General features: G+C 44.3%; 1 protein-coding gene across 3 annotated transcripts in view; it reads left to right on the plus strand.

The window, feature by feature from the left end:
• chst11 (carbohydrate (chondroitin 4) sulfotransferase 11) overlaps positions 1-24,975 on the plus strand; it is a 36,972-nt gene extending 11,997 nt beyond the window's left edge. For all 3 annotated transcript variants that reach the window (XM_088288983.1, XM_088288982.1, XM_088288984.1), the window contains exons 2-4: positions 15,331-15,416; positions 22,603-22,832; positions 22,904-24,975. In XM_088288983.1, coding sequence (XP_088145109.1) covers positions 15,333-15,416; positions 22,603-22,832; positions 22,904-23,528 — 939 coding nt within the window. In that variant the 5' untranslated portion in view covers positions 15,331-15,332 and the 3' untranslated portion in view covers positions 23,529-24,975. The remainder of the gene's footprint in view (positions 1-15,330; positions 15,417-22,602; positions 22,833-22,903) is intronic.
• Positions 24,976-25,485: the final 510 nt, after the last annotated feature.

Below are 25,485 nucleotides of genomic sequence, written 5' to 3' on the forward strand. Positions count from 1 at the left end.
TTGCCCGACGGATGGGGTTGCCATGGCGATGGGAGTAAGGACTATAATAGGAACAGACGTCCTGGCCGGCTGGGGTGTGGCCCACTTGGGAACATAGCGGAGGCGTGAGTCTGGTTTAAGGATTTGAGGATGGGCATTTGGCACTTCATCAATTCATTGATATATTGAAAAAATATATATATATATTTATTTATTTTTATTTATTTATTTATTTTTATTTATTTATTTTTATTTATTTATTTTTTATATTATTTTTTAAATTTTATTTTAATTTATTTTTATTTATTTATTTATTTATTTATTTTTATTTATTTATTTATTTATTTTTATTTTATTTTTTAAATTTTATTTTAAATTTTTTTTATTTATTTTCTTTCCGAATGTTCTGAACTCCTGTTTCAACTTAATGTCCCAGCATCTTTGGAGAGAAACTAATTGAGCCTGAATCAACCGAGCAGTGCACTCCATTTTGCTTCAGTTATTTCAAGACGCCATTAATTGACAATGAATTGGACCACATTCTAAACAAGCCGTCATACTGAAGTCCCTGGTGGCTTTTTGAAGGCGATTAGAAGCTGGTGCACCACCGCAGCAACAACTCTCGTCACTTGAGAAAGCAGCAACATTGAGTACTTTTAAAAAAGCGCTACATGCATATAATTATTTTCTGCTGCCTGACCACAGCGCGCTTTCAATTGGCTTTACCATAGTAACCATTTTCTCACCCATGGGTAATTTCTTAAATCTGGCATCAAAAAGTTTTCCACACGGTGCTAAAATGTTGCTCACGTCTCACTGATTTCATGTCATTAAAGTATCGCTGTCCCTCAGTGCAGTTTTTCGCGCTTGTGTGCCAAGCTGTTTCCTGCACAATTTTTTTTTTTCCCGCATTTAAACGCATTCCGAACGCTCTACAGGCGCGTTACTTCTAATGTGGCACAAATAGAGCGTAACCGTAGCGCGAGTGACAACCCCTCTATCAGTTTGAAGCAGCTGATGACCCACTTATTTCTTTACAGGCCGTCAATTGGCGCGGATGATTACCTGCTAAACGTTCGCTTGCACGTTTCGTTTCTGCCCGCTGATCAGTGATCTGTCGGTTGTTGTCTGTTATGTGGACGCGTGTTGAGTCCCACATAACGCTACTGCGACTGGTAGTGCACTAGAAGGGACCTTATAGAGCAGGTGTGGGCAAACTACGGCCCGGGGGCCACATGCGGCCCGTTAAACGTTTTTAATCCGGCCCGCCAAATTCGAAAAAAATTAAATGAATAAACCTTGTTAATGTTTTATTTTCTAATTACTCTGGTGTGTCAAAGACGAATATTTAGTTTTGCTTTTGTTCATTTTCATTTAAAATTAAATGTTTTTTTTTTTTTTTTTTTCAACTCTGACTGGAAACCCGTCCAGTGTGTACTTTGGCCTCTCGCCCAAAGTGAGCTGGGATCGCTTCCAGCTTCACCCGTGAACCAAATGAGGACAAATGCTGTCAAAAGTGGATGGATGGAACCTTTTATAATAATAATAATAATGCCTTTATTAGTCCCACAATGGGGAAATTCGAGATTCAAACCCAGGCCTCCTGGGGAGACTGGGTCCTGAACGCGGCGCCTTAGACCACTCGGCCATCCTGGCAGCCACGAGATTCGAACCCAGGCCTCCTGGGGAGACTGGGTCCGGAACGCGGCGCCTTAGACCACTCGGCCATCCTGGCAGCCACCATCCTTCCCTCCACCTTGCCGTCACCGACCTTATTTACACTCTCCCCACAATCAACCATGTCCACTCCTCTGATTTGTCTCTCCCAATCTAAATTGTGACGACTGGGACACATGTTCGCCGTCTCGGATCGATTTCCGCACGTTCTCCTGCCAAGTCCCCGCGGTCAGCTGACTGAAAGACAAGAGGCAGCCACCCGGCAGCTCCAGAAGCCCCCGTGCTGCGTTTCGCAACGTCTACAAGCTCGCACACAAACACTAACTCGCGGGCACTCAAGACCTATAATTTCCACCGCTGTCTATTTTAGGAAGACTTGTAGCGCTGGAAAAAACACAGACACACTATAATTTAACAGTGCATAAACGTTGAGCTGCAGAAGCCAGTAGTGAAGGTATCCGAATGAGGTGTGGGCTCGCTTTATAGCAAGTAACCCGCGATTAAACGAAAATATATTTTTTTTAAAATATTTAAAAAAGTCTAATTAAGTCTAATCTCTTTAATTGCTGGGATGCTGGATCCTTCTGCGATATCGAGATTTAAACGCCGCCAGTGAAAAACGGCTCGTGTGTGTCTGAACATTTGATTGGGATTCCAAAAAAAAAAAAAAGGCAACGTTCAAAACCAAAAATAGTCAGGAGTTGCAGTGTGACGCAGCTCTTTTTCACAAAATCTTCCCCTCGACAGGATTATCCCGTCGTTGCATCACGCTGAACTCGAGTTCGGCTTTCGCCGCTTCATGCTGAGAAAGCCGGCGGCTCATCGCTTTACACAACGTCATTCCAAGAATAACGAACGAGCCAATAGGAATGGAAAGTTAAAAAAAAAAAAAAAAAAAAAGCAAATGGCTTGGTTTTATTTGCGGTATAATCGCTTTCCCGAAATGGGAAAGGCAAACCACTGCGTTGGAAATAATGGCGTTTACAATAGGCACTTACGCACATGAGTGGGAACTCTGCCCGATAAACAACCTATTAAAAGAATTGCCTTCCTGTGTGTCATATTGTTAACAAATAGTCACACTATGTCTTCTACTGTTTAAATTCACCAGGAAACCAATTTAAAGCGTAAACTAATTACACTTAGAATAAAATGTGCCGGCATAGATTACGCGGTTGTTTGTGACATCATTTCGTCCTTATTGTGTCTCGATCATATTATCCAATACATTTTCTCGTAGCTACATTTAAATAATTCGATAGTTTGCATGGCCGCATTAGGAACACAAATAGCATCTGTGTAAATGTAGCTTTAGTGATCTGGATCTTGCTGTGGACGCGTCTTGTCGCCGTTATGCTAGCTAGCGCCGACGGCAGATTAGCATGTCATAGGGACAACTGATTAGCATTTAGCATGTACCACCAGTAACTGGAAATACTTGTTCTTTATTTTCCCACAGTCATTTCATTTTACAATTTTGCTAGCAGCTCTTCTTGACATTGACACACCCCGTCCGATATCGTATGCGCACCCACGTTCCATGATGAGACGAGCCCAAACTATATGCTCCACTTTTTACTGCCATTATGCGTGTGTGTCATTTTCTTTGCCAAATTCCATATATCACATGCATGCGCTACTCCCATCCTGTGATTTATTTCTTTTTTTTTATTATAATTACAGCGTAGGTCCGACTTGTTCGGCGTGACAGCATTTTTTTTGTTCCAATTTAATTGTGTTAGTTGCGCCGGGTAAAAGCACCCATGCGCAGTTCTCGCAGCAACTTGCTCACTTGACTTTGCCGATTCATCTTGGATCAAGTGGCTTGCATCCCGTCTCGTCATTACAAAGTTATTTGGGATGTAAAAAAGCTGATGTTTAGCGCTTAAATAAGTACTTTGTTCTTGCCGGAGGAGCTCATGCATTTTTGCATTAGTTCGGGTTTGTTTATGTGACGTTTCTCCGTTTGACTCCAACAAAATGGCCTCTGATCACGCAGTCGCTTACGAGATGACAAAGCTCGCACGAGTTCAAAGCGACATCATCATGAGCCGTGTAAATATTTGCCACGCCCAGAATTTCTTATTTTGAGGACGAGCGGTGTGGAATATTTATGGGTGGGAATTTTGAATCGGCGATGTTCATTTGCAGATTGTTTTTAACTACCAAAAAAAAGAAAGGCCTTCTAATTATGCGGCAGAGCTCAAACAAGCACTTTGAAGAGAATCTCAAAAAGTTTGGCTTTGATAATACGGGTGAAGTGACCCTGTTTGAAGCGGGCAAGACAAAGTTAAGTGCGAGTTTGGCCCCGCCGCCCTCGAGCGGCCGGTTCATTCCGCTGCTCGCCGTTGCGGAGCTTTCGATTTACCTTGGAAGTGGCGCTCGCGCTTTCCAATCGAACCATGTCTGGTTGACCCTTTCGATCTTTCCTCAGTGTTTTGATCCATTACCATCTGGAGCAAGATATAGTTAGTGATGGCAATAATAAAAAGTGAAACTGAATTTTGGATAAAGTGCGAAGAGAGGCTGTTTTGACACTGAATCATTTAAACTAAATCGGTAGCGCAATAACTCAAAGCCTTGCTGTCGTAGTCCACAGGGGCACCTCTGAAAGCTCTCTCCACTTGAGTGTGGCGGTAAAAAAAAAATACTCTGACCGTCTTCATTATATTCTCTGCTGGTTCTCGGTGGACTCTGCCTTTGTGGTTTATCTAAATCAATCTTTTCTCCCTTTCACTACCTTGTTTTTTTCGCTTGTGGATTGCAAAGCGCTTTCGCTTTTTCATTTTTTTTTTTTTCCCCTCCCCTCTCCACCTCTAAATTTAGTCTCTGAGGCCAGCTGCGCCTCTGGAGGTTTGTCTGAACGTCTCCTCCTCCTCCGTCAAAACCCCTTTTATCGCATTCGCGGGCCGCGCCCCAGAGAATGGTGGAATGCTGGCTAGAAACAAACAAGTGTGCGTCAAAAAAAAAAAAATGGCTTTGTACTTATTACATAGTTATTACAAATGTCATATTCGAAAGTATTGTGACATTTTCGTGATTATATAAAGGGCACTTCCTTCCACCGCAACAATCTGTGCAGCTGTGCTTGCGCTTAATAATTGTCACTGTATAATATTTGGTTCTCGTGCTTTTCAATGCAACCCGTTTGAATTCCTATCATTTGAAATCACACAATCAATTTTTTTAAACAGTCCAATTTATTTCATAACCATAATTATCTTCATTATTACTTTATCCGATATATGAGATTCATTTGATAAAGAGTGTATTGTAGGTGCGGCGCGCAGGTGGCATGCCAAGTGTGAGAGACTGTCTGAATTACTGCTGCTTTTGTAGCCTTGTACAACCCTGACACACACACACACGTAGTAACACACTCTCCTGCTTTGTCAGAATGTCATTAGATATTTTACACCCTGCCTTTTTCTGCTGACTCGGGCTTTCCACTCCGCTCCTCTTGACTCTCTCCGGGTGACTCGCTTGCTCCTCTTGAAAGGCTCAGTGTAGGCACCCACCGACTGACGTAGATGAAGGCGCCGTGTCAACAGCGCCAGGGATGAGGGGATGACGCCGACTGAAAGGCCAACGCGGAAACACACGTGACGCGTGTCGTTTGAAAGAACCCTCGTGATTTTGAAGTTCCAGAAAAAAAATGCTTGACGTTCGGCTTATTAGGCAGGGATGTCGTTACGATTAGTCAACAACTAGTCATTACTGTCATGTTTGGACGTTGACTTGTGAGTTAGGAAGGAATAGAAAGTGCAATCAAGAATGGAAAATGTCAACAAATTGTTCCAGTTTAAGCCTCAGAACTGGCAGATGTTGGACGTGCTAACCGCTAATCCCCAACATACTGCCCTTCCTCAACCACATTTCTCCCATCTTTTCTTTTAACTATCAGTGGGAAATGATTCGGTGTGGAAGAACTTTAGAGCGTTGACCTCAACATGCTGACTCTCCTATTGTGCAGAATCTCCTCCTGTGCAGCAAGTGGGTTTGATTGGGTTCAAAGGCCCCCAGAGCACCACGGGGGGGCTGGATGAGACAATTCACCTCGCCACAGGATGTGCCGTAAAATCGGCGCGAGTTAATGTTTACTCAGCTGCTGCGCATGGACTATTTGGCGATGGTTTGTCAAATAAGATGCTGAGTGGCGCGTTCTGACGGCAATTTAACTCATTTAATCCCAGAAATGTTCACTCGAGGAAACCCCTCAATTCCAGCGTTTTTCTGGATTTTGACTGATTTTGTGAGGCCAACAGAATATTGTCTTCTAATGCTATAAAAACAGGAAGCTATGACGCAAAAAAAAAAAAAAAGGATATGACGTATAAATACGTCTTTGGGAGGCGGGGACTACATTTTTGAAAAACTATATGTATGTCTCATGGATTGTATGAGTTAATGAGTTGTTCTGAATGAAAATGTTGGCCTCCAAATTATTTTCATCCATCCGTTTTCTATTGCGCCAATCTTCGGGCCCATCATCAGTCGTAAGAGTCATTAAGATAATCACGAGTAAACAAAAAAAAAAAAAAAACATCCAGATTTCTCGTAAGTACATCATTAAGTCTCGTCTTATGGTTGTTTATGTAGAAGAGTCTGCGGGAGGGGGCGTTGTGAACGCGCTGCTGTGCAAACCATTTGGGTTATTACAAAGCTTTGTGTCGGAAAATGTAGCCGTGATTATGAGCGGGAGTGGGCACCCGTCTGGGTATTAAGCTGCTTTTTTTTTTTTAATTATCCTCCAATCACAGTGTCTAATTAGCGACCATAAAACCCCAATTGGGGCTCAAAGGTCAGGCGTGCGGAGACTCACGTCGCGAGTCTCCTGACATAAAATGCTTCATATTCACTCTTATGACCCCCCCACCCATCCCCCCCACACACACACACGCGATGCGCTGACTGCCACTTTGTGTCTTTAGAACATTCCCAGATAAGCACAATGAATTCATATGATGATGATGATGAGTTTGCCACCAAAATAAAACTGTTGCTTCCATTTCTAAAAATACAAGCGTGAGTAATTACGGCGGACAATTCCGCAGACAATCGGGAGGTTTTCGCCACAAACACGAGAGCGCGGGTTGGCAGGCTGCAAATAGGAATGGTGCATTTTTTTGTGTCGGGCAAAACAATTTTGAAATCATGTTGACGCGATCACGAGACAATGACCGCTTGCATGTTTGGATTTATCGACGATTTGTATTGAGTGATTCTTCCCTTTATCTCATTAATTATTCAAGTACTGGTGTTTATTTTTTCCCTCACAGAAAGTGAGCGATCAAGTCAGCTTGTTGTTGTCTCCCCGCAACACAGATATGACTCCAAGCAGCGCGTCTTTTGCCACAGGCATGCATCGTCTCTTCTTGCGAGTAGCTTTTTTTAAAAAAAAAAATTTTTTTTTAATTGCATCAATGAAGCATAGAAACATTGTGCAACCCAAGGACGCTGTGATATATTTATTAACTTTCAATCAGATGGTCTTGCCGGATTGGATGGCTTCTCGTTTGACTTTTAACCTCCATAGGCACTTTGGAGCATCTATCAGCGATAGAAGCGTTTCCATCATCTCTCAGGCTGTAAAATGAGTGTGTGAGTGAGGAACGGCACGGTCGGGTGAAGGTGACCTTGGAGAATGGGCGTGTGTCTACGAGACAAAAGGATTCCGTCGAGATAATCGCGTGCTCGACAAATTGTGACGTTGTTTGCATCTCATTTGGAGTGTCGCGCCTCACTCGGATTGGCGTCTTTGTTTCTTTTTCAACCGTGATGCTTTGGTAGGGCGTTAATGTCGCAACGTTGCGTGAACGCCGTCTGTGCAGTTTCATCATTTCACGCCGCTTCGTTATTTCACTTGTAACGTCTTTTCTAAGTCGGCGCTAAGCACCTCATGCATCTTTAAGAGCCATTTAATATTTAAGGAGGCGGTCGCGGTGGAGGGAGGCTGAACAAAGCAGTCGTTTAAACGATTCTGACCGACAGCTCAGTTCAATGCATTTTAATGTGTGTGGCTAATTACTGCAAATATTTCGATGATTATTTACGAGACGTTGACATCGTTGGGAATACGGGAGCCAATGCGGTGCGGTCAGCGCAGCATTTGCAGTTCAATTTGGTGTGAGGTGGAATTTTAGTAGCCAAATCACAGACATAATGCTGATGTTCTTTTTTTTTTTTTTTAATGCGTCTCTCTTCCTTGTTGAAGTTATTGACGAATTCATGGTATGAATTTTCTTTCCATGATAACATAGCTGAAGACGTCTCTCATTTCTCAGTCTCTTTCCGTTCAAACCGCTTGATGGAGAGTCCCCGCGAGGTTGTTATTCAAACAAAGCTATCAGGTGTGACCAGCCTGAGTTGGAAGACAAATTTGTCGATGACACACCAAGAAATCTATAGAACTCCCTTTCAGGATTATCAGCTTTGCTGGGTTCTTTTTTTTTTTTCAAAAAATCCAGCCCCGGCAGCAATGTTATAAATTTTGGATTATTTATCAAACTTTGTGAGTGAATAAAATTGAAAAAGATTCTGGTTTGTTTTCATGGCACGTTTGCATTCGTGCGGGCTACTTTGTTGCTAGGCAGAAATCATAGATTTATGTCGTGGTGCCCAATTTATATATATAAAAAAAATATATATAAATCAATAAATCACTGCTTGACAGAGAGCTGTCAGACGATCAGTGAAATTTAAAAATGATGACAACTGTTTTGGGCTATGTTGACTTCAAGCGTACCATCTTAGTATATTTTCAGGCAACTTTAGTGCACTTTTGATTTGCACCCCTGCAAAGAGTCTCTTTTAGCACAACCGGCTCCCACGCGTCCTCAACCCCTCTCAATGTAGAGAGCCCTTCCTTAAAGCAATCTCCGGGCTTAGAACTCATGAATTACTCACAATCTCTCTGCAACTGAGAGCGTTTTTTTTTGTTTTTTTTTATCCCGCTTTAGATGTTTTATGCATAAGGACCCCCGAGTGGTGTCACGGAGGAACCTGGGAGAACTCAAATGATTTTCCTTTGAGTTGAATTAAGTGTTACTGCACTTCTCGCACTCCCTCCGCCGTCCGTCCTCCTGCGACAGCTTGACTTGTCGAGCCGCGTCGATCAGATGCCGTTAAATGCCGAAGCACTGAAACATGGAATGTGTATTTATGACCGAAAATGCTCGAGTGAGTTCAACGGGGGCACTCGCTCGGCTGTAGTCATCGTCAGGTCTCATGACCCCCCGCCGTGTTTGCATCACGGTGCCTCGTGTTTTTTTTTTTGCGCCGTCTGCTCCGCTTCCCTGCAGCCGGCACGTCTCATGTGACCGGGTCTCTTCCACGCTTGAGCACCTTCTGACTGAATCGCCTCACGCTTGACCGCTCCTCCGCTCGCCACAAAGACATTTTTTTTGTGCGAGAGGAAGTACTCCAGCAGGGTGGCGGAACGTAAGCAGTCTATACGCCGTGCTTCCTGTAATCCATCAAAATTAGCGTTCGTTCTCGAAAACCGCATCACCGCAAACAATATCGCGCTTCAAACTTTTCCGAAGTATAGATTGCGGTCTGGATTGGTCGGCGAGATCCATAGTCGTCTAAAAGTGTCCGAAAAAGACGCCGGATTGTGCGCTCGTCAATGCGTCTACCATGTGTCCAAGTTTTCCAAACATCTGCGGTCCTGTAGTGCTGACTATTGGCCGCGATGTGGTGAGTGGGCAGCCATGACTTTGGAGTCTTTGGAAAACTTGGCGCTGATGTCACTTGCGAGACTAGACAGAGTTTTTTTTTTATTTTTTTAAAAGCACCGAAAATGACATGAACAGATGTTGGATGGGCTTACTGACTTGAAGTTGCACTCGCGGGCCTGGGTGCAGGTGTTCCTAATTGTACGGGCGGTCGGAAACGGAGGGAGGAGTCGCCACCCGCGACGAGATATTATTAAATACGCCGATGACTATTTTTATGACGAGTCTGATTCATCGAAAATGTGTCAGAGCAAGACACGAACACGATTTTCGTCACCCTCGACTCATTAAACATGTTTGCTGAGACCCATCAATTAGTCGATCCCTTGTGAAATCGTACCAAATAGCCCTTTGAATTAAAACCTCAACGCTTTCTCATGCGACTCCATAAATGAAGTCCCTCTCATGCGAAATGAATGAAAGCCTGCGGCGGCGCTCGACAGAGGCCGTTTGATCGACCCCAAACGTGCCTCCCCGCTCGCGCACCCGCACTTGGTCTCCGCACGCGTCTCTTTTCAAACGAGCTCAGCTGGCACATCTGATGCGTTTAACTGGCATGGAAATATCCACTTAGGTCCACTCAACCGTCGCCACAAGACGCGCTCGCAAAAAGACATTTGGTTGCGTTTACATTTTTCCAGTGGGCAAATCCAAGTTAGTCGACAACCTTTCTTAACTCATTCACTACCAGACGAGTAAAAAAAAAAAAAAAAAAAAAAAAAAAAAAATGGACATTTGACGTCCTTAGCCGTCAATGGCAGTAAATGAGTTAAAGGCCTGCACTTTTTTTTTTTTTTTTTTTTTTTTTCATTATTATAAGAGTGACAGTTTGCATTGTTCACTTTGGGACGCAAGATAAGAAATCCCTTAATGAGTTGCCCGATTCTCTCCTTCTAATCTCTCAAACACTTCCAAATGGCGACTGCAAACTGATTGACGCTCCCTCCGACTCTAATCCGCCGTTTGTCAGAGTTGCTCTCGAGCGTCATCCGATCACGCCGTCGCTTCCTCCGGCTGTGTACGCGAACCTCAGGTGACGAGCCGAAATTGCTCATCTATTATCGCCGCGGTCGTAATCATCATTAAGGCGATTAGACTCATCCCAGGAACAGCCGCGTGCTGCCAACCGTCGCTGGAGACTTGATTGCTTTCACGCACACAAACACGACTCCGTCGGAGTTCCACGCGAGCTTTGTTCGATGAAGTTGTGCCAACATCGCCAATCGCATGCCAGCGTTTGATCCCAATCATCACTTTTATGTGCACGTGGCGCAGTGCGAAGTGGCTCTCCGCCCCGGCCCACTGTGTAGGTAAGATTAGTCACAAATTAATCTCCCTCCAGAGGCCCGTAATCCTCCGCTGATAGATGGCGGCAGATGTTGTGCGTGATTGCCGAGGCCTGACTGCGCATGTTTGTTTATTTTTTTTACTTTTTAAGTACTAGCCGACACAAGAGCCAAAATTGTCCTGATTCAATGCACTTAGTTGGTTCCAGAAACATTAGTTAATGAATGTATTCCTATAATAATAATATTAATAAATATTAATTATAATATTTTTATAATATTCAGGGTGGAAATTTGGAGTGAGAATGTACCCAGAAAACAAAATGGCTAAATTAGCCCCGCTTTGGATTTATATTGATTTTATTTATTTATTTTTAATCTATTTATTTATTTTTGCTATTTTACAATTGTTTGCTTCAATGAAATGTGATGCGCTCATGAGTTGCCACTAAATAAAAATACAAAAATAAGATAATTGAAAAGTGTGTAAAGTTGACCGTGTTAAGATGTTTTACTGGGTCCAACTATGACTTTTATATCTTTTTTTTTATTATAAAAAAAAAAAATTGGAAACATTATTTCTGCGTTTAAAAACAGCAGCTCTTGAAACGAAAATTGTTTTAAGTGTTGAATCTGAAAAATGTGACATTAATGGTCGTAAAAGCCTGACAACCAAATTTTATTGATCTGCAAAATATTTATGACAAATGCACACATAAAGCGTTCCAGGATGTTGAGCAGGATATGACGTGGTCATCATCTCTTGTGATGGAACACCCGGCCCTTCCTTGACCCACGGCGAGATGAACGTAGTTGCGTTGCTTTTTCAATTTATGGCATTTTGCACAGATTGCACTTATGGGATGTCGCTGCTTTCGTCCTTTCTGCTTAAAGCCAAGACACACGCGCAGTTAAGGTTTTATTGCGTCGTCGTCTGCCCGCCGCTGACCTTCGTAGGTGCCGTGCCCCTCAACAGCCGAGCAGTGCTGTGGGATGCCGCATTAAGTTTTACTACGACACGGAGGTTGCGATAGGATGACAAAGTGGGGCTGGAAATCACCCAGCTTTTTTTTTTTTTTTTTTTTTTTTTAAAGCACTAATAAATTGAAAGGGGAAATGTTTTAGAGCAACTCCAGCAGTGTGATGGCAGGAAAAGGCGGGAGATGGAGAGTCATGTGATGGGGCATCAAAGCTGGCTGAGTTATGGAATTTCTAATTTTTTAAAATTCTTTTTTAAATTTTTTTTTTTGTGGGGTTGATTGATGTCCGTGCAGCTCCAGGTCTATTAGCTTCACGGTGCCAAATTCACCATCAGCATCATGCCAGATGGGCGAGAGGAGAGGAGACGGGAAAGAAGGGGTAGGGAAGATCGAGAGTGACGCAGTGGGGAATAGCTTAGTTAGGTTTAATAATGAAGTGCAAGGCTGAATTGAACGACAGCGACGAGCCCTCTCACCAAACATCGTTTGTCATTTGACAAACAAAAATGTTTAAACAGTGATGACTTGAGATTTGTTCATTGTTCCCCGATGATAAAGAATGTACGCCTGTGCTTATTCTTATATCGTCTGTCTATATGTGTTGCTCTACCCTTTGTGTTCAACTCTAGGTTGCTCGATGACACATATGCTATTTGTTAGCTTCGGGCCTTAGCATGAAGCTCAACAGACTTTTTTTGTGTTTTTTTGTTGGATGTTTAGTTTGAAACTGCTGATCGGGAAATTTGTATTGAGTCCACTGCCAGCATATAGCGCTCGTATCTCAAATATTGGCTTGCAAGTCAAAGCGAAATCGGCCAAGCGACTTTCCTCAATTTTCTGATGGAGAGAATCATGCCAGCAGGTGCATTTTAAATCATGGCGAGGAGGGTGATCTGGTTTCCATGGTTACTCATGTATTTTTTTTTTTTTAATATATTTTATTAGGAGTATGAAATAGATGTCATATCAGTAGCAGTGCAATATAAAAGGCAGATTAGGCAGCTCCATTCCCCCTCCTGTCTGTGTGCAATATGTGCCGGGTGGGTGGCCGTCTACCTGAAAGCACCGTTAGGCATTGTGCTAAGCCTTGTGGACATATTAAAATTGTTTGTTTGCCAGCGTTGTATGCGCTGGCGTGTTTGTTGGTGTGCAGGCGCGGTTGCTATGCATGCTTTGAGAACAAAGGGATTATAAAGATGAGCTTTTTTTTTTCTTTTTTTGCTCTCCACTGGCATTTACAGGAACATATAAGCCCTCCCAGGAATTAATGTTGAGCGTCTTATTGGTCGAAGACAAAACAATTTCAGGTGACAATCGATATTTTGGATCATTGCAGCATGTGCTACTTTTGTTTGATGTTCCATAAAAACACCTCACATGCTTAAGCGGCTTGCTCTCGCATCAAAGTAGGAATTCGACCAGTTTTGAAAATGAGACCAACATTGTGAGTCCAAACACGCTCCTGTCACAATTCTTAACTCATTCAATCCATAAGACATACATATACGTTTTCAAAAACATAGTCCCTGCCTCCCAAAGACGTATTTATACGTCTTTTTTTTTTTTTTTTTTTTTTTGCACCATTACTCCTTTTGTTTTACAATATTCTGTTGGCCTAGCAAAATCAGTTAAAATCCAGAAAAACGCTGCAATTGAGAGGTTTCCTCTCGTGGAAATGTATTTAGGATTATTGAACTATGTCTTTTGCAGCAGGAATTCTAACGGGGTTTTGTTCACTAATACTCCACACTAAATAATTTAAAAAAAAACTCAAGTGGAACTGAAGGTTATCTTGATTTATTTTGACATCCATCATCACGAACAACCAGAATGCTGTTGCTAACAGATAAGCGTCCCCGTAGCTATGTGACCCCGCCACCGCCACATGGCACCCCGATGCAGCGTTCTACCTCCAGCTTGTGTCTTCACTGCTAATTTAGCACGCCAGCGTGGCCACGCGTGCATGCTTTGCATCTGCACAAAAGCGATGCATCACGATACCACCCCCGTGGTGTTTCGGCGGTTACACCTCGAGGCAATTCATTCCACTGCCCGGGGTTCGAACCAACGGAGTTCCGGTTCATGCCGAGTCCCAATCATCCTCACCTCCATTCTACGCTTCCACATTTCCAAGCCTTTCCGCTCGAATCGCCGCGGCGAAAAAATAGCAGAGGCCATAAAAGCAAAATGTGGACTTTCACAGACGAGGCGCGCCGATAGCGAGTGGGCGGCGGCTGGAAAGGCAGAGACAGATTTGCATGTTTGCAGTCAACAGATTTGTAAATTGACAGTTGAGTGCACCAGCAGGTGCGTGTGGAGTGAGCAAATATAGATTGGCGAGTGCGCGACACAGCAAACGCGCATACGAATTGAAATCATGTCCGACTTCCTTTAATTGCTTTTTTAACGCCAGCCGGCATATCAAATCGGTTACGGTTCAGAGCATGACGCTATTTGTTCGCATTATTTATGACACTTGTTTTGGCGTCGGGCGTGGAAGCATCGCCATGGTTTTGTTGAACGCCACGTCCTGATATTGAGTCCACCCCTGTAATCAAGTTTGGCTGGCGCATTTTGTGCGTTCCCCATGAGCGGGTTTCCTTCATCCTCCCACAAACCGAAGGAAAAAGTTTCAAATGCTGAACCGACAAAGATGTGCTGAATGGAAATCCATCCAGAAATGTGAACGTGCATCATTTATTATGCAGGTGTCTTGATGGGAGCAACATATGCTCATCCATGAACATGAGGCCTGCAAAAAAAAGAAAAAATCGTATTTGGATTCTCATTAGCGGATTATTTTCTTTCCCGCTACGTCACCCGTCGGTGTTTTTCCACCAAGGCTAATAGGAGCGGTTTTGTTTTAGTAGCGAGCTGCGTATCAGGTTGTGAAAAAGCTGAGATGCAGTCAAGTGAAGTGTGGCGTTCTCTTGCATGCTGATGCAAAGGTGAAGGTTTGTGTTGATGTGCTCGGGGGAGCGTTTTTCTTTTTTTTTTTTTTTTTTTTAAATAGCTTTTCTTCTCCTCGAACTTTGTTCTGGTGCAGTCGGACAACTTTAACTTGTCGACAATGAGCTTGATCCAATATGTCCAAATGTGTTCCCGAGTTTTTTTGTTTTTTTTTCCACTTTAAAACGAATTCTTCGCAGCAAAATAGCAACTTGTGGTTTATTTCACAGCCTGATTTCTCTCAACCTTTTTTTTTTCTGCCCGTACTTTTGAGAGCACGACTTCAATGTCGCAAACTAAAACGGGCTTTTCAAGGGTTGACGTCTCAAGGACCGCAACTCCGCAACTGTCTACATCAGGCGTGGGCAAACTACGGCCCGCGGGCCACTTGCGACCCGTTAAATGTTTTAATCCGGACCGCCGAATTTGAAAAAAATGAAATGAATAAACCTTGTTAATTTTTTTCTAAATACTGCATTTTTTTTCAAAGACATATTTTGTTGACTTTCATTTAAAATTAAATGTTTTTTTTTTTTCTCTCCGATGAGGTGAGATTACCAAAACACTCCATCCGTCTGCTCTTGGTCCGGCCCCTCTGTCAAATTTTCGAACCCATATTGTGACCCGCCAATCAAAAAGTTTGCCCACCCCTGCTCTGCATTCTGTAGCTTTCCGTTGAAAAAGTCCTTGGTTCTTATTTGGTGTCTCCCCTCTGTTTTGCAGTCATGCGCCGGAACCCGTTTGTGGCGGAAGGCTGCTGCGGGAAAGGCTCCCGCAACGCCCTTCAGGAGCTCTACAACCCCTCCCAGGTAGGAACGAATCTGCTCTCACCTCATGTTTCTCGTTGCTTGTCTGCCTCCCGTGACCTTCTGCGGCTCTCGTTTGTTCGCGCCACCCTCAGCCATCTGTCAGCGGTGTGACCCAGCAAGGCCCCCCCCCCCAAACAAGCTAAGGGCTCTAGTTTAGCCTTTTTAGACTTTTGCAATTGTTTGGCGCCAACCACAGAAGAGAGAGAGAGAGAGAAAAGTCCCAAAGGGCTTTTGATGACATTCTTGAACTTCAATTTTAATTTTTCTGACTTAAATGTTTGACACGCTCTCATTAACCTCAACATGGTTCCTTTACACATGTTGGTGGCAAATCAATGTTTTCGATTTGATTTATGTAGAACGCAATGAATGAGGAAGATTTTCAGTAAATGACTAATGACTAGCAAGAAAATGACCAGAGAAGCCACCGCTCTACTCGCTGTAGTTTGACCCTCCGCGCCCTGTTTTTTTAACGCAATTTTATTACATGTTCAAATATGTTCACAATGTTTTAAAAAAATTAAGTTAATAAGTTTAAATTGGTGTTAAGCCCGTTGCGGCGGTATTCTTTTTAATATGTTATTGCAAACATTGAAAAATGTACGATTGTGACCGTTTGAATGAATTCCCCTCATAATATTTCCTATTCCTAATTTTTACTTTCAAACACATTGTAACTGATTTTACGTTGGACTGGACCGTTGTTTGCCGTCGTGTCTGATGGGCAAACAGCCCAAGGTGATGCTATCACAGTGATGGATTGCATCCTCTTTTCTTGTCGCGTCACCGTCTGCTTCATTATCACGTGACGCTGTCCTTTGCCGCTCCTGCTGCCCTTTCCATAATACCCGTCTTAGTCTGGAGCTTACTTTTTTTTTTTTTTTTTTTTTTTCTACGCCCCCCCCCTTCGCTGGTCATTTATCAAAATGCACCCGGTGTCTTATTGTGACTGTGCGGAGATGAGACGAGGTGCGCAGGGGCGCTCCCCTCGGCTTCATTTTCTGCGCAGGGTTTTTTTCCACACGTCTTTGCTCATGTGAAGTCCCATTGATATGGTTCTGTGTGTGCACAGGGGGGGGCCAGGGGGGAGGGGGGGCTTTGGCTGCAGTCAGAGTAAACTTGAGTCGGGCGCTTGAGGTCAGGAGAGAGGTATATCTGTGTGTGTGTGTGTGTGTGTGTGTGTGTGTGTGTGTGTGCGCTCGTACGTCTTTGTGAGAATCACTGACTTGGAGGACGCCAGAGGGAGAAAATTTCTCGTCAAGTGGTCAGGGTTGAGGGAAAGATAAAGATTTGATGTAGAGACGGAATTTATTAGTGGAATAAAGTTGCACAATTAGGATAGTATACAAGTGTTTCCACCCATATAACGTCAAACTTTTGTGCCCCAAGGCCAGGTTTGAGTCTTTTTCTTTTTTTTGTTTTTTTTAGACTGACAGATGGGCCAGGTCCTTCTGAGGTGAGGTAAACGAGAAAAAAAAATATGTTAAGCTGTGCATGGTGAATTAAAATGATTTGAATGTGAATAATTCATTGTCTGATATTATTAATGTCGTCGGTGAAAATTTAGTGACCCAATTAACCTTATTAAAAGCTGATATTTGAATGTAAACGTATTGCATCGTTATATTGTGGACTACAAAGGAGATGATTCCGTTTTACATGAGAATAAGGCAAAATGATCCCGAGGCCAGTTCATTGATCATAATTACAATCAGAATTAGTTTATTTGCTCCGAGTAACTAAGTGGCTTGGAAGGTTATCAGACATTATTATAAGCGTCATGTTACTTCTCCCCAGTGAGCCCACTTTTCTCGCAATGGGAAAAAAAAAAGGTCGTATACGGGCAGACGCCGTTATTACTGGGTAGGCACGATTAAATGTTGATTCAGCGCCGACAATGTGGGTCGGAGAAAATGATGTGCAAATGTATGCGAGGTCTCGGTGCGGGTTCGCATCGTGGCTCAGAATGGCTCACGGCTATTGCCGGCACCACTAAAATGACAGATTGAGTTTACTTTTCACAAGATTTACGAACACGTATGGGTGGGATTGGTCTATACACTATATAACAGGGGTGGGCAAACAACGGGTTCTAAAATTTGACACAGGGGCCGGACCAGGAGCAGATGGATGGAGTCTTTTGGTGAAAAGAAAAAAAAAATACATTTAATTTTAAATGAAAATGAACAAAAGCATTACAACAAAATATGTTTGACACACCACAGTATTTAAAAAAAATTAACAAGGTTTATTCATTTAATTTTATTCAAATTTGGCGGGCCGGATTACAACGTTTAACGGACCGCATGTGGCCCCCGAGCCGTAGTTTGCCCACACCCTCATTTCCTGGGAATGTGCTTCGTTTAATTTCAGTGAGCCTGAATGACGCTCCTGTTTGGACGACTCACAAATGTCCCCTTTAATTTGCCGTTGGCGATCCAAATTTGTACATTGTGACATCAGCTTTTACATTCGGGTTGGAATTAGTAGCCTGCTTCTGTTTCCCTTTAAACAGCCGCCCCTCTGCCCCAAAAATAAAAAAAAAAGCCAGAGTGGACCAAGCTGCACCTCTAATCCATGTTGGAAAATTGGATCCTCTCATTATGTCGCATGTTGGAATAGAAATGGGGAAATTTCAACGAGTATGGCGCGGCGTCAAAATATCGCTTCACTCGAAAGTAGTCGGTGGTGCAAAAAAAAAAAAAAAAAAAAAAAAAAGACTGAGCCAGGCAACATGATTACATTATGACTCACCTTCTTTTCATTGACGTGACAGAAAGCAGCCGTGATGAATAGCAAGAAATGAAAAGCTTCCCAAATCCTCTAAGGTCATCTTCAACCTACCATGTGACAAAAGCAGCCCAGTGAATGCCAAGGAAGTCTTTAATTCCTCCCGCTGGCTTCCCGAGAGGTAACCGAGCCTCGCTCCGAAGCGAAGCGACTCTTTGATACTCCTGCTGTAATTACATCCTCCATTTTCTCTCGGAGAGACACTCGCCTATATGCGGCGTACAAACAACGCCGGGCCCCCCGCGCCCACGTCCACAAGTGCGCTGCGCTCCACAGATGTTCACACGCAACTTTCATCTTGTTTTTTTGTTTTTTTCCTACGACATGAATGTCTCGAGGGCGAGGGGGGGTGATTGAATGTAATTGGCAACTTTCGTCATTGTGGTACGCGAGTGAGTGAGTGAGACGGAATATATCAATTTAATTTGCAGCACGGTTAGTCGAGCTTTATTTGGATTGGTGGTAAATTAGCGACTGTTTTTTCTGAAGTGGCCATAAAATAAATAAATAAAATTGCAGCGTTATTTGTTGAGCCGTCTGTTGTCGGCTTTGTTGACGAGCCGCATTGTGCGTACGCGAGTCAGCGAGTTGTCACTGAGAAGGACGTCGGCGTTTGAATTTGAAGCGAGTCCGTTTGGAGTCGTGACGGAGACGGAGAGCGCGCGTTGACAATTCCGCGCGACGCTCATTAACCGAAAACTACATTCCCGGCCCGACTCCACTCAAAGCCGAGTGGCTCGGGAGACGTCTGTGTTTGTGTTGGGCCGCATGAATATGAAACAGGACATCAACGGGGGTGGAAGGGGGGGGCGGGGTGGAACAAGTTGCTCCTCTGCCGAAATGAAGGTAAATAAACGCATTCTTCGGGGGGGGTTGAATGGCACGGGCAGTCCGGATGCTTGCCGACTCGGGACGTTTTGACAATATCGGAAGGTGAAATATGCCGTTTGGCAGGGTTTCGCGCACAGAGACGATTAACGGCACTCTCTGACGCCCACGTCACTTACCAGAGCAGGCTCGTCACAGATACTACAGTGGAATAGAAATAAGATCTGGATTGAACTCGGAAGATAAATTTCACCAATTCATTTTTTTTTTACCCTGCAGCCATCAATGATGAATCGCGGCACGGATGCATATATGAATTGCTTTTTCCTTTTGCCCGCTGTTTTGACTCATAGCGAAGCAGAAACGACCAATATTAAGCGCCTGATATTAAAATCCTCCCCTGCACAAAATGGAAAATCTACAGCCGAACATGATGAGCACACAATGTGCCCTCCATTAGCTATTTTGGTGCGTTTAAGTCTCTGGGGGAAACAATTAAAACGTCTGCCGGATGTATCAGCGATGCGCCAGGTTGCGAGCGCATCTGCAATTCAAGGCAAATGAGATTGGATAAACTCCAAAATAAAGATGCACTCGGTTAATTGAGAGACACAGATTAGTGAGGAGGAAAATGGGAATATATTCCCGGCCGTACATTCCACGACGGCCGCCTAAAGCAGCCATCAGGTTGAAGTCTTGCATTTAGCCTGCTTAGAATTAAGGCAATGGGAATATATTCATCAGCAAGAGCGGAAGGTGGGAAAAAAATCAGCAGATTGCTGTCAAGAGGAATCTAAACGTGTTTTTCTACTGGAATAATTTCACAGTTGAAGTATTTAATCTCAAAGTTTGCCACATTTTTACAGACTAATTTGGGTTCACCAAGTGCTTAACAACTTCTCGTTCTACTTTATACAAGCATCTTTTCATGCGAGCCGCATCTCGCTGAAACATTTGTCGTATCGCCTGTGAGATCCAAATCGTCTCACGTTTGTCCACGTCAAGCCTTTATTTCCCGCCTTTCTCGCCATCTTCTGCGGATGCGGGAGCTTTCCCGGGTTATCACGATGCATCCGCGCCGTGCGCATTTCACATTCATAACACGGCTCAGGGGGGCAATAAATGTGCCGTCGCCAGGAAATTAAAAAAATGTGACATTTGGAGCCGCCGTCTTTTCAGACCTTTGTCGTGCTGTTCGAGTTTTGGGGATATGTATTGCTGATAAGCGATAAGTGTGGAATAAATCAACAAGTTATTGAGTGTGTGTGTGTGTGTGTGTGTGTTGATGTTCCAGACCCACCCATAAAGCATAATATGGAAATAAGAAATAAACTTGCTCTATTTAGTGTAATGAAGCCAAAATGCTCACACACACAAGGAAATGGTGTTTAAAAAAAAAGAAACGAACTTCTTATACCACAATCGCTCGCACTTTTCAGTATCTTGGAAGTGGTTTGCAGCAAAAAAAAAAAAATTCCGCAGAGGACAAAAGCTCTCACGGCATCTAAATCAATAGTCGAAAAGAGTTTGATCACATCAAGATGCACCGGGGGGGGAAACCAGCGCCGGTTTGAGACCGCTTAGAGAGCAATAAGGGATGAAACGGTATTATGGGATGGCGCTTAACTGCCTCCATCGCTCGATTGTTTTATGACACTTTGCCAGTTCTCTGCTGAATTAGCGAGGTGGCGTGCAAGCAAATTTGGCGCCAATTGTTTTCCGCTCCCTCGTGGGAACGACCCGACACGGCCGAAGGTCAGCGGCCTCCATCGAGGCTTCCTTCGACCCGTCACGCTCTCACAGATCCTGCGCGAGAAGAGATAATCCGACGACGGCGGGGAGATTCCCTCCGCATTTCCCTCCCCCTCGCTTGTTAATTACGCCGTCTGCCCTCCTTCCGGGACCGATGCCCCCGCTCTCGCTGCTCCTTTTTGTGTGAATTATAGCTTCACGTGTCTGCGTGGAAAAAAAAAAAGAAAAAAGGGAGATTTTCATCAACACCCTTTGATACCTCTGCAGTGGCGTGAATAGGGAGGGGAAAAACGAGATGTTCCGAATCCATCAGCCCGCACACCCGGCATAAAGCTTTCAACAGGGTCGTTTGATGTGATATGACAGGAAAAGGCGAGAAGAAAATGGAGCAGTTTAAATCAGATTTAGTGGGATTTAGACAAGACGTCAGGGCCCGAGAAATGTGCGTTTGAGCTTCTGATGTCTTTTTTTTTATTTATTTTTTTTTTTAAATCAAATGTGTGCGCAAGTTGTAGCCAATCTTTGCTTTGCATCTGACTAATTAATTAGCAAACATGATGCAAATGATGGGATCGTTAGCGCATCCTCACAGCTTGCTAATTGAATTAACAGAGGAAAAGCGTCTGAATGCCCAAACATGAATTCATCAAAGTCATTATTAAGGATATTCACATTGTGCTAGCAAAGGGATTATCTGGGATCAGAATCTTGGACACGCGCGGCTCAAACGGACGCATGGATGCAAACATGGACTGCTCAGAACCAGAATCAAAACTGCTTCTCTAGAATTTGGGGTGTGATTTTTAAAAAATTTTTTTTTAATATAAATAATGCACTATATCTCCCAAGACAGCCTCATGTTTCTCTGGAAAATCTGTCATTTAAGAATAATGACTAACCAATTTAAACGCTTGCCCACCAGGCTACTACGAGGAGTGACGCAATCATTTGATTGACTTTGAAATCCCAAATTCCTTTGAATTCGGACTCTCCAGTGTCGAGATACGAGCCTAAAATAGTCAATCTGGTCAAATCTTTAACTCGGCATGTGAGCATATTCAAATGTGGCGTAATTTGAATTTTTTTGTGTGTTTGCGGAACTGACCAGTGACCACAGAGAAACTCACTCATCTGCTGTCATCGGAATTTAAGAAGGTGGCAAAAAATGAGATGGAAATTGGTTTTGCTTTGCACTCCTGCTCGCTCACAATGAATGGCCGTCTCTCAGGCGGGTCATACAAACACGCTGTTCATGTTTCGCCGGACGGTGGTCCCCCACTTGCAGTTATTTCAGATCTTGGTGGAAGCGGCTGCGGGTCGCGGTCGCCTCGCTGAAAGGCCGCGCTTGTTGGCGATGGGAAATATGCAGGCGGCATTACAATCCATTTACATTCCTCCAGGAGACAGCGGGGCACGGCCCTGTGCGGGAATTTAAAGAAAACTCCGTCTTATCGTCCGCCGCCTCGCTGGAGCAGCTGAATGCTCGCAGTGTATTTAACGCTCGATTATCTGTACTCAATTTCCTGCGTTATTCTCCGTGGCGTAATCTCGGTCACGGCCCGTTGAGTGACTGCTGGCGAGAATCGCAACGGATTGATACCATTTTGCAATCCCGTGCGCGCCATCTCGCAAAAAAAAAAAAAGTAAGTCGTTCATTGCAACAAAGATGCAATTTGAAATGCAACGCAAGTGCCGTCGAGAAAGCTCAGGTTTGATTGACAACGTGAGCAAAGTGTTAAATGAGTTTGTTAATCGCGAATTATCGTTATATGGTATTGTGACGAACTTTCCACTGATGTCGTCTTTCATGGCGCAGCCCGAGCTGTCGGGAGCGGCCATCCTCCACCAGAGCCGACGGGACCAGGTGGCGGACGCGTGTCGGGTCTACAGCGCGTCCAGCCGCAAGCGCCGGGTCCTCACGCCCGGTGACCTCAAACACCTGGTGGTGGACGAGGACCACGAGCTCATCTACTGCTACGTCCCCAAGGTGGCTTGTACCAACTGGAAACGCGTCATGATGGTTCTGACGGGCCGAGGCAAATACAGGTGGGTGCAGAATGACTTGCAGATGAAATACGGGATGGGCTCTTACGGTTCTTGACACCTGTCTTCCGCAGCGACCCGATGGAAATCCCGTCCAATGAAGCCCACATCCCGTCCAACCTGAAAACCTTGAACCAGTACAGCATCGCCGAGATCAACCACCGCCTGAAGAACTACCTGAAGTTCCTGTTCGTCCGCGAGCCCTTCGAGCGGCTGGTGTCGGCCTACCGCAACAAGTTCACCCTCAAGTACAACTCGTCCTTCCACAAGCGCTTCGGCACGCGCATCGTGCGGCGCTACCGCAAGAACGCCACGCAGGACGCCCTGGCCAACGGCGCCGACGTCAAATTCAAGGAGTTCGCAGAGTACCTGGCCGACCCGGCCACCCAGCGCGACGGCCCGCTCAACGAGCACTGGCAGACCGTCTACCAGCTGTGCCACCCGTGTCACATCCACTACGACCTGGTGGGCAAGTACGAGACCCTGGAGGAGGACGCCAACTACGTCCTGCGGCTGGCCGGCGTCGCCGACTCGCTTCGCTTCCCCAGCTACGCCAAGTCCACCCGCACCACCGACGCCATGACGGCTCAGTTCTTCAGCAACATCAGCACTCCGCAGCAAGTCCAGCTCTACCAACTTTACAAGCTGGACTTCCTCATGTTCAACTACTCCACCCCCGGCTACCTCCGGCTCGTCTAGGGGAGGGGCCCCGCGAGGGTCTCTTGAGGGGGAGTGTTTCTTCAGGCGTGCTCGAACCAAACAACCGCAGAACGTGCACTTATTTGCACGCTGGAATGTCAAATCAGATCATGTGTGGATGGAATGTGGGTGAAGCGGGTCTTCCAGGTGGAAAGAACGAGACTTGAAGAGTCCTAGCGATGCTCCCGGCAGGTTTCAAACAAACCTTTGCTGGCACCCGGCACCCCAATTTGCAGCAAATACACGCCTCATTCCACCCCTGGCCTTTAAGGATGGCGATGGGGCGCCAAAGTCGGCAAAAAATTCCCGAAAGATGTTCTATAAGTGGCCTGCTCGCTTGGCACTTGAGCGACACCCTCAACACTTCGGGGGCCACGTTCGACAGGACGGCCCCGCGAACGCTCGGCCGCGTCCCAAAGAGAGCAGGCGGCACTGGAGCTCGGAAAGCCCGCCCACCGACTCGCGCCAACGTTCTTTGTGCTTATTTACTATTTTATTGTCTTCGGAAGCATTGCTGCGAGACGGCAAGAATTATTTAAACTGCTTTGTCGACTGAAATAATAGAGTATTTAATTTTCTTCTTTTTTTTTTTTTGTCTTGGATGGAGCTGTTGTGAAGCGTTAAGTTTGTCCGATTTTTGTCCCATCGACCTCCACATCACACACACGGCTTGAGAACGACACTCTCCATCACACTGTGAAGTGCATTACATGCTCTTACGTAAGCAATATTACACGGGGACACATCGGCAGGCCAATTATTCCAAACCACTCTGACTTCCAAGTCAAAGTGATATTTGGGGGATTGCTTCTGCCAATTTTTCAATTTTTTTTTTGCTTTACAGCAGACGTAATTATTTTCCCCATGCAATTATGTGCAGAGCGAGCTCTCTTGAATTTTAATGAATGTTCTTCGAATTGACTTATCGGACCACCACAGTGCTACACAGCGACAGATGAGGACATGCAAAGAATTTGGAAATAGGCTTGCGTTTTGTCCGATGTTTACGTCCACGCGAATGGAATGTCTTTTTAAAAAAAATTTTTTTAAAAATTTAACTTTTATGTCCTGACTTTTCCTCCCCGATTTTTTTTTAAAAACTAATTTCTGGAGCCAATTTTCACATTTTTCTTTTAAGTACATTTTTACTTTTCAGTGTGGCCTTACTTTTATTTTATTTTTTAAAAATATGACTTTGCATAATATTACACCTTTTTTCTTGTAATGTTTTGACTTCCTCCATATAATTGTATTTATTTCAAGTGTGGCTGTAAGAGGCGATGACTGCTGTTGCGTTCACATTTGTGTGTTTCTCAACTTTTTTTCGAAAGAGAAAAGTTGAAAAGACGGAAAAAGTTAGTCTCAACAATGCAACTTAATCGGTGTAATCTGACTATTTTCTCTTCATATTCTGCCCCCCTCCGTCTGATCTTTTTCCTCCTACGCGCCCTAAACATGCAATGCCAGAAAAAAATAAAGAGCGTTTACATAAAGAGCAGACGATACAAATTGCATAATCTGCACGGTAGTTTACGGCTTTAAAATATGAAGAGGAGTTGAAAATTGCTTATTTGAATGTTTTCGCCATACGGGCGAGGTGCTCGAATGAGTGAGTATCTGCAGGAAGCGAACGTCCACTCCAACATTGGTGATGGCGCCCTGACTTGAAACTAAAAAAGATTGTAAATAGAAAGCCTTCAAAGAGCCTCATGTAGCTTTAAAATCGGACCGTATGGAAGCGATTTACTGCATTTTTTTTTCTAATCGGACACGGACGTGTGTTTTTTTTTTTTTTTTTTCCCCTGCGGTCCTTCGGTTTCGGTGCCCCCCCCCCCCCCCGCAGCAACAATGGCAGTCTGCTCAGCATGACTCCCCGCAAATATTTCCCGCCCCCTCAGCTGGTTTTCCAGCGCTCACGCCGATGTGCTGATACCGTCTTACTCAGCACTCGTAAAGC

The sequence above is a fragment of the Idiotropiscis lumnitzeri genome, chromosome 2 (genome assembly GCF_059441095.1).
Source record: "Idiotropiscis lumnitzeri isolate Australia: NSW breed Sydney's pygmy pipehorse chromosome 2, RoL_Ilum_1.0, whole genome shotgun sequence".
Classification (NCBI taxonomy): domain Eukaryota; kingdom Metazoa; phylum Chordata; class Actinopteri; order Syngnathiformes; family Syngnathidae; genus Idiotropiscis; species Idiotropiscis lumnitzeri.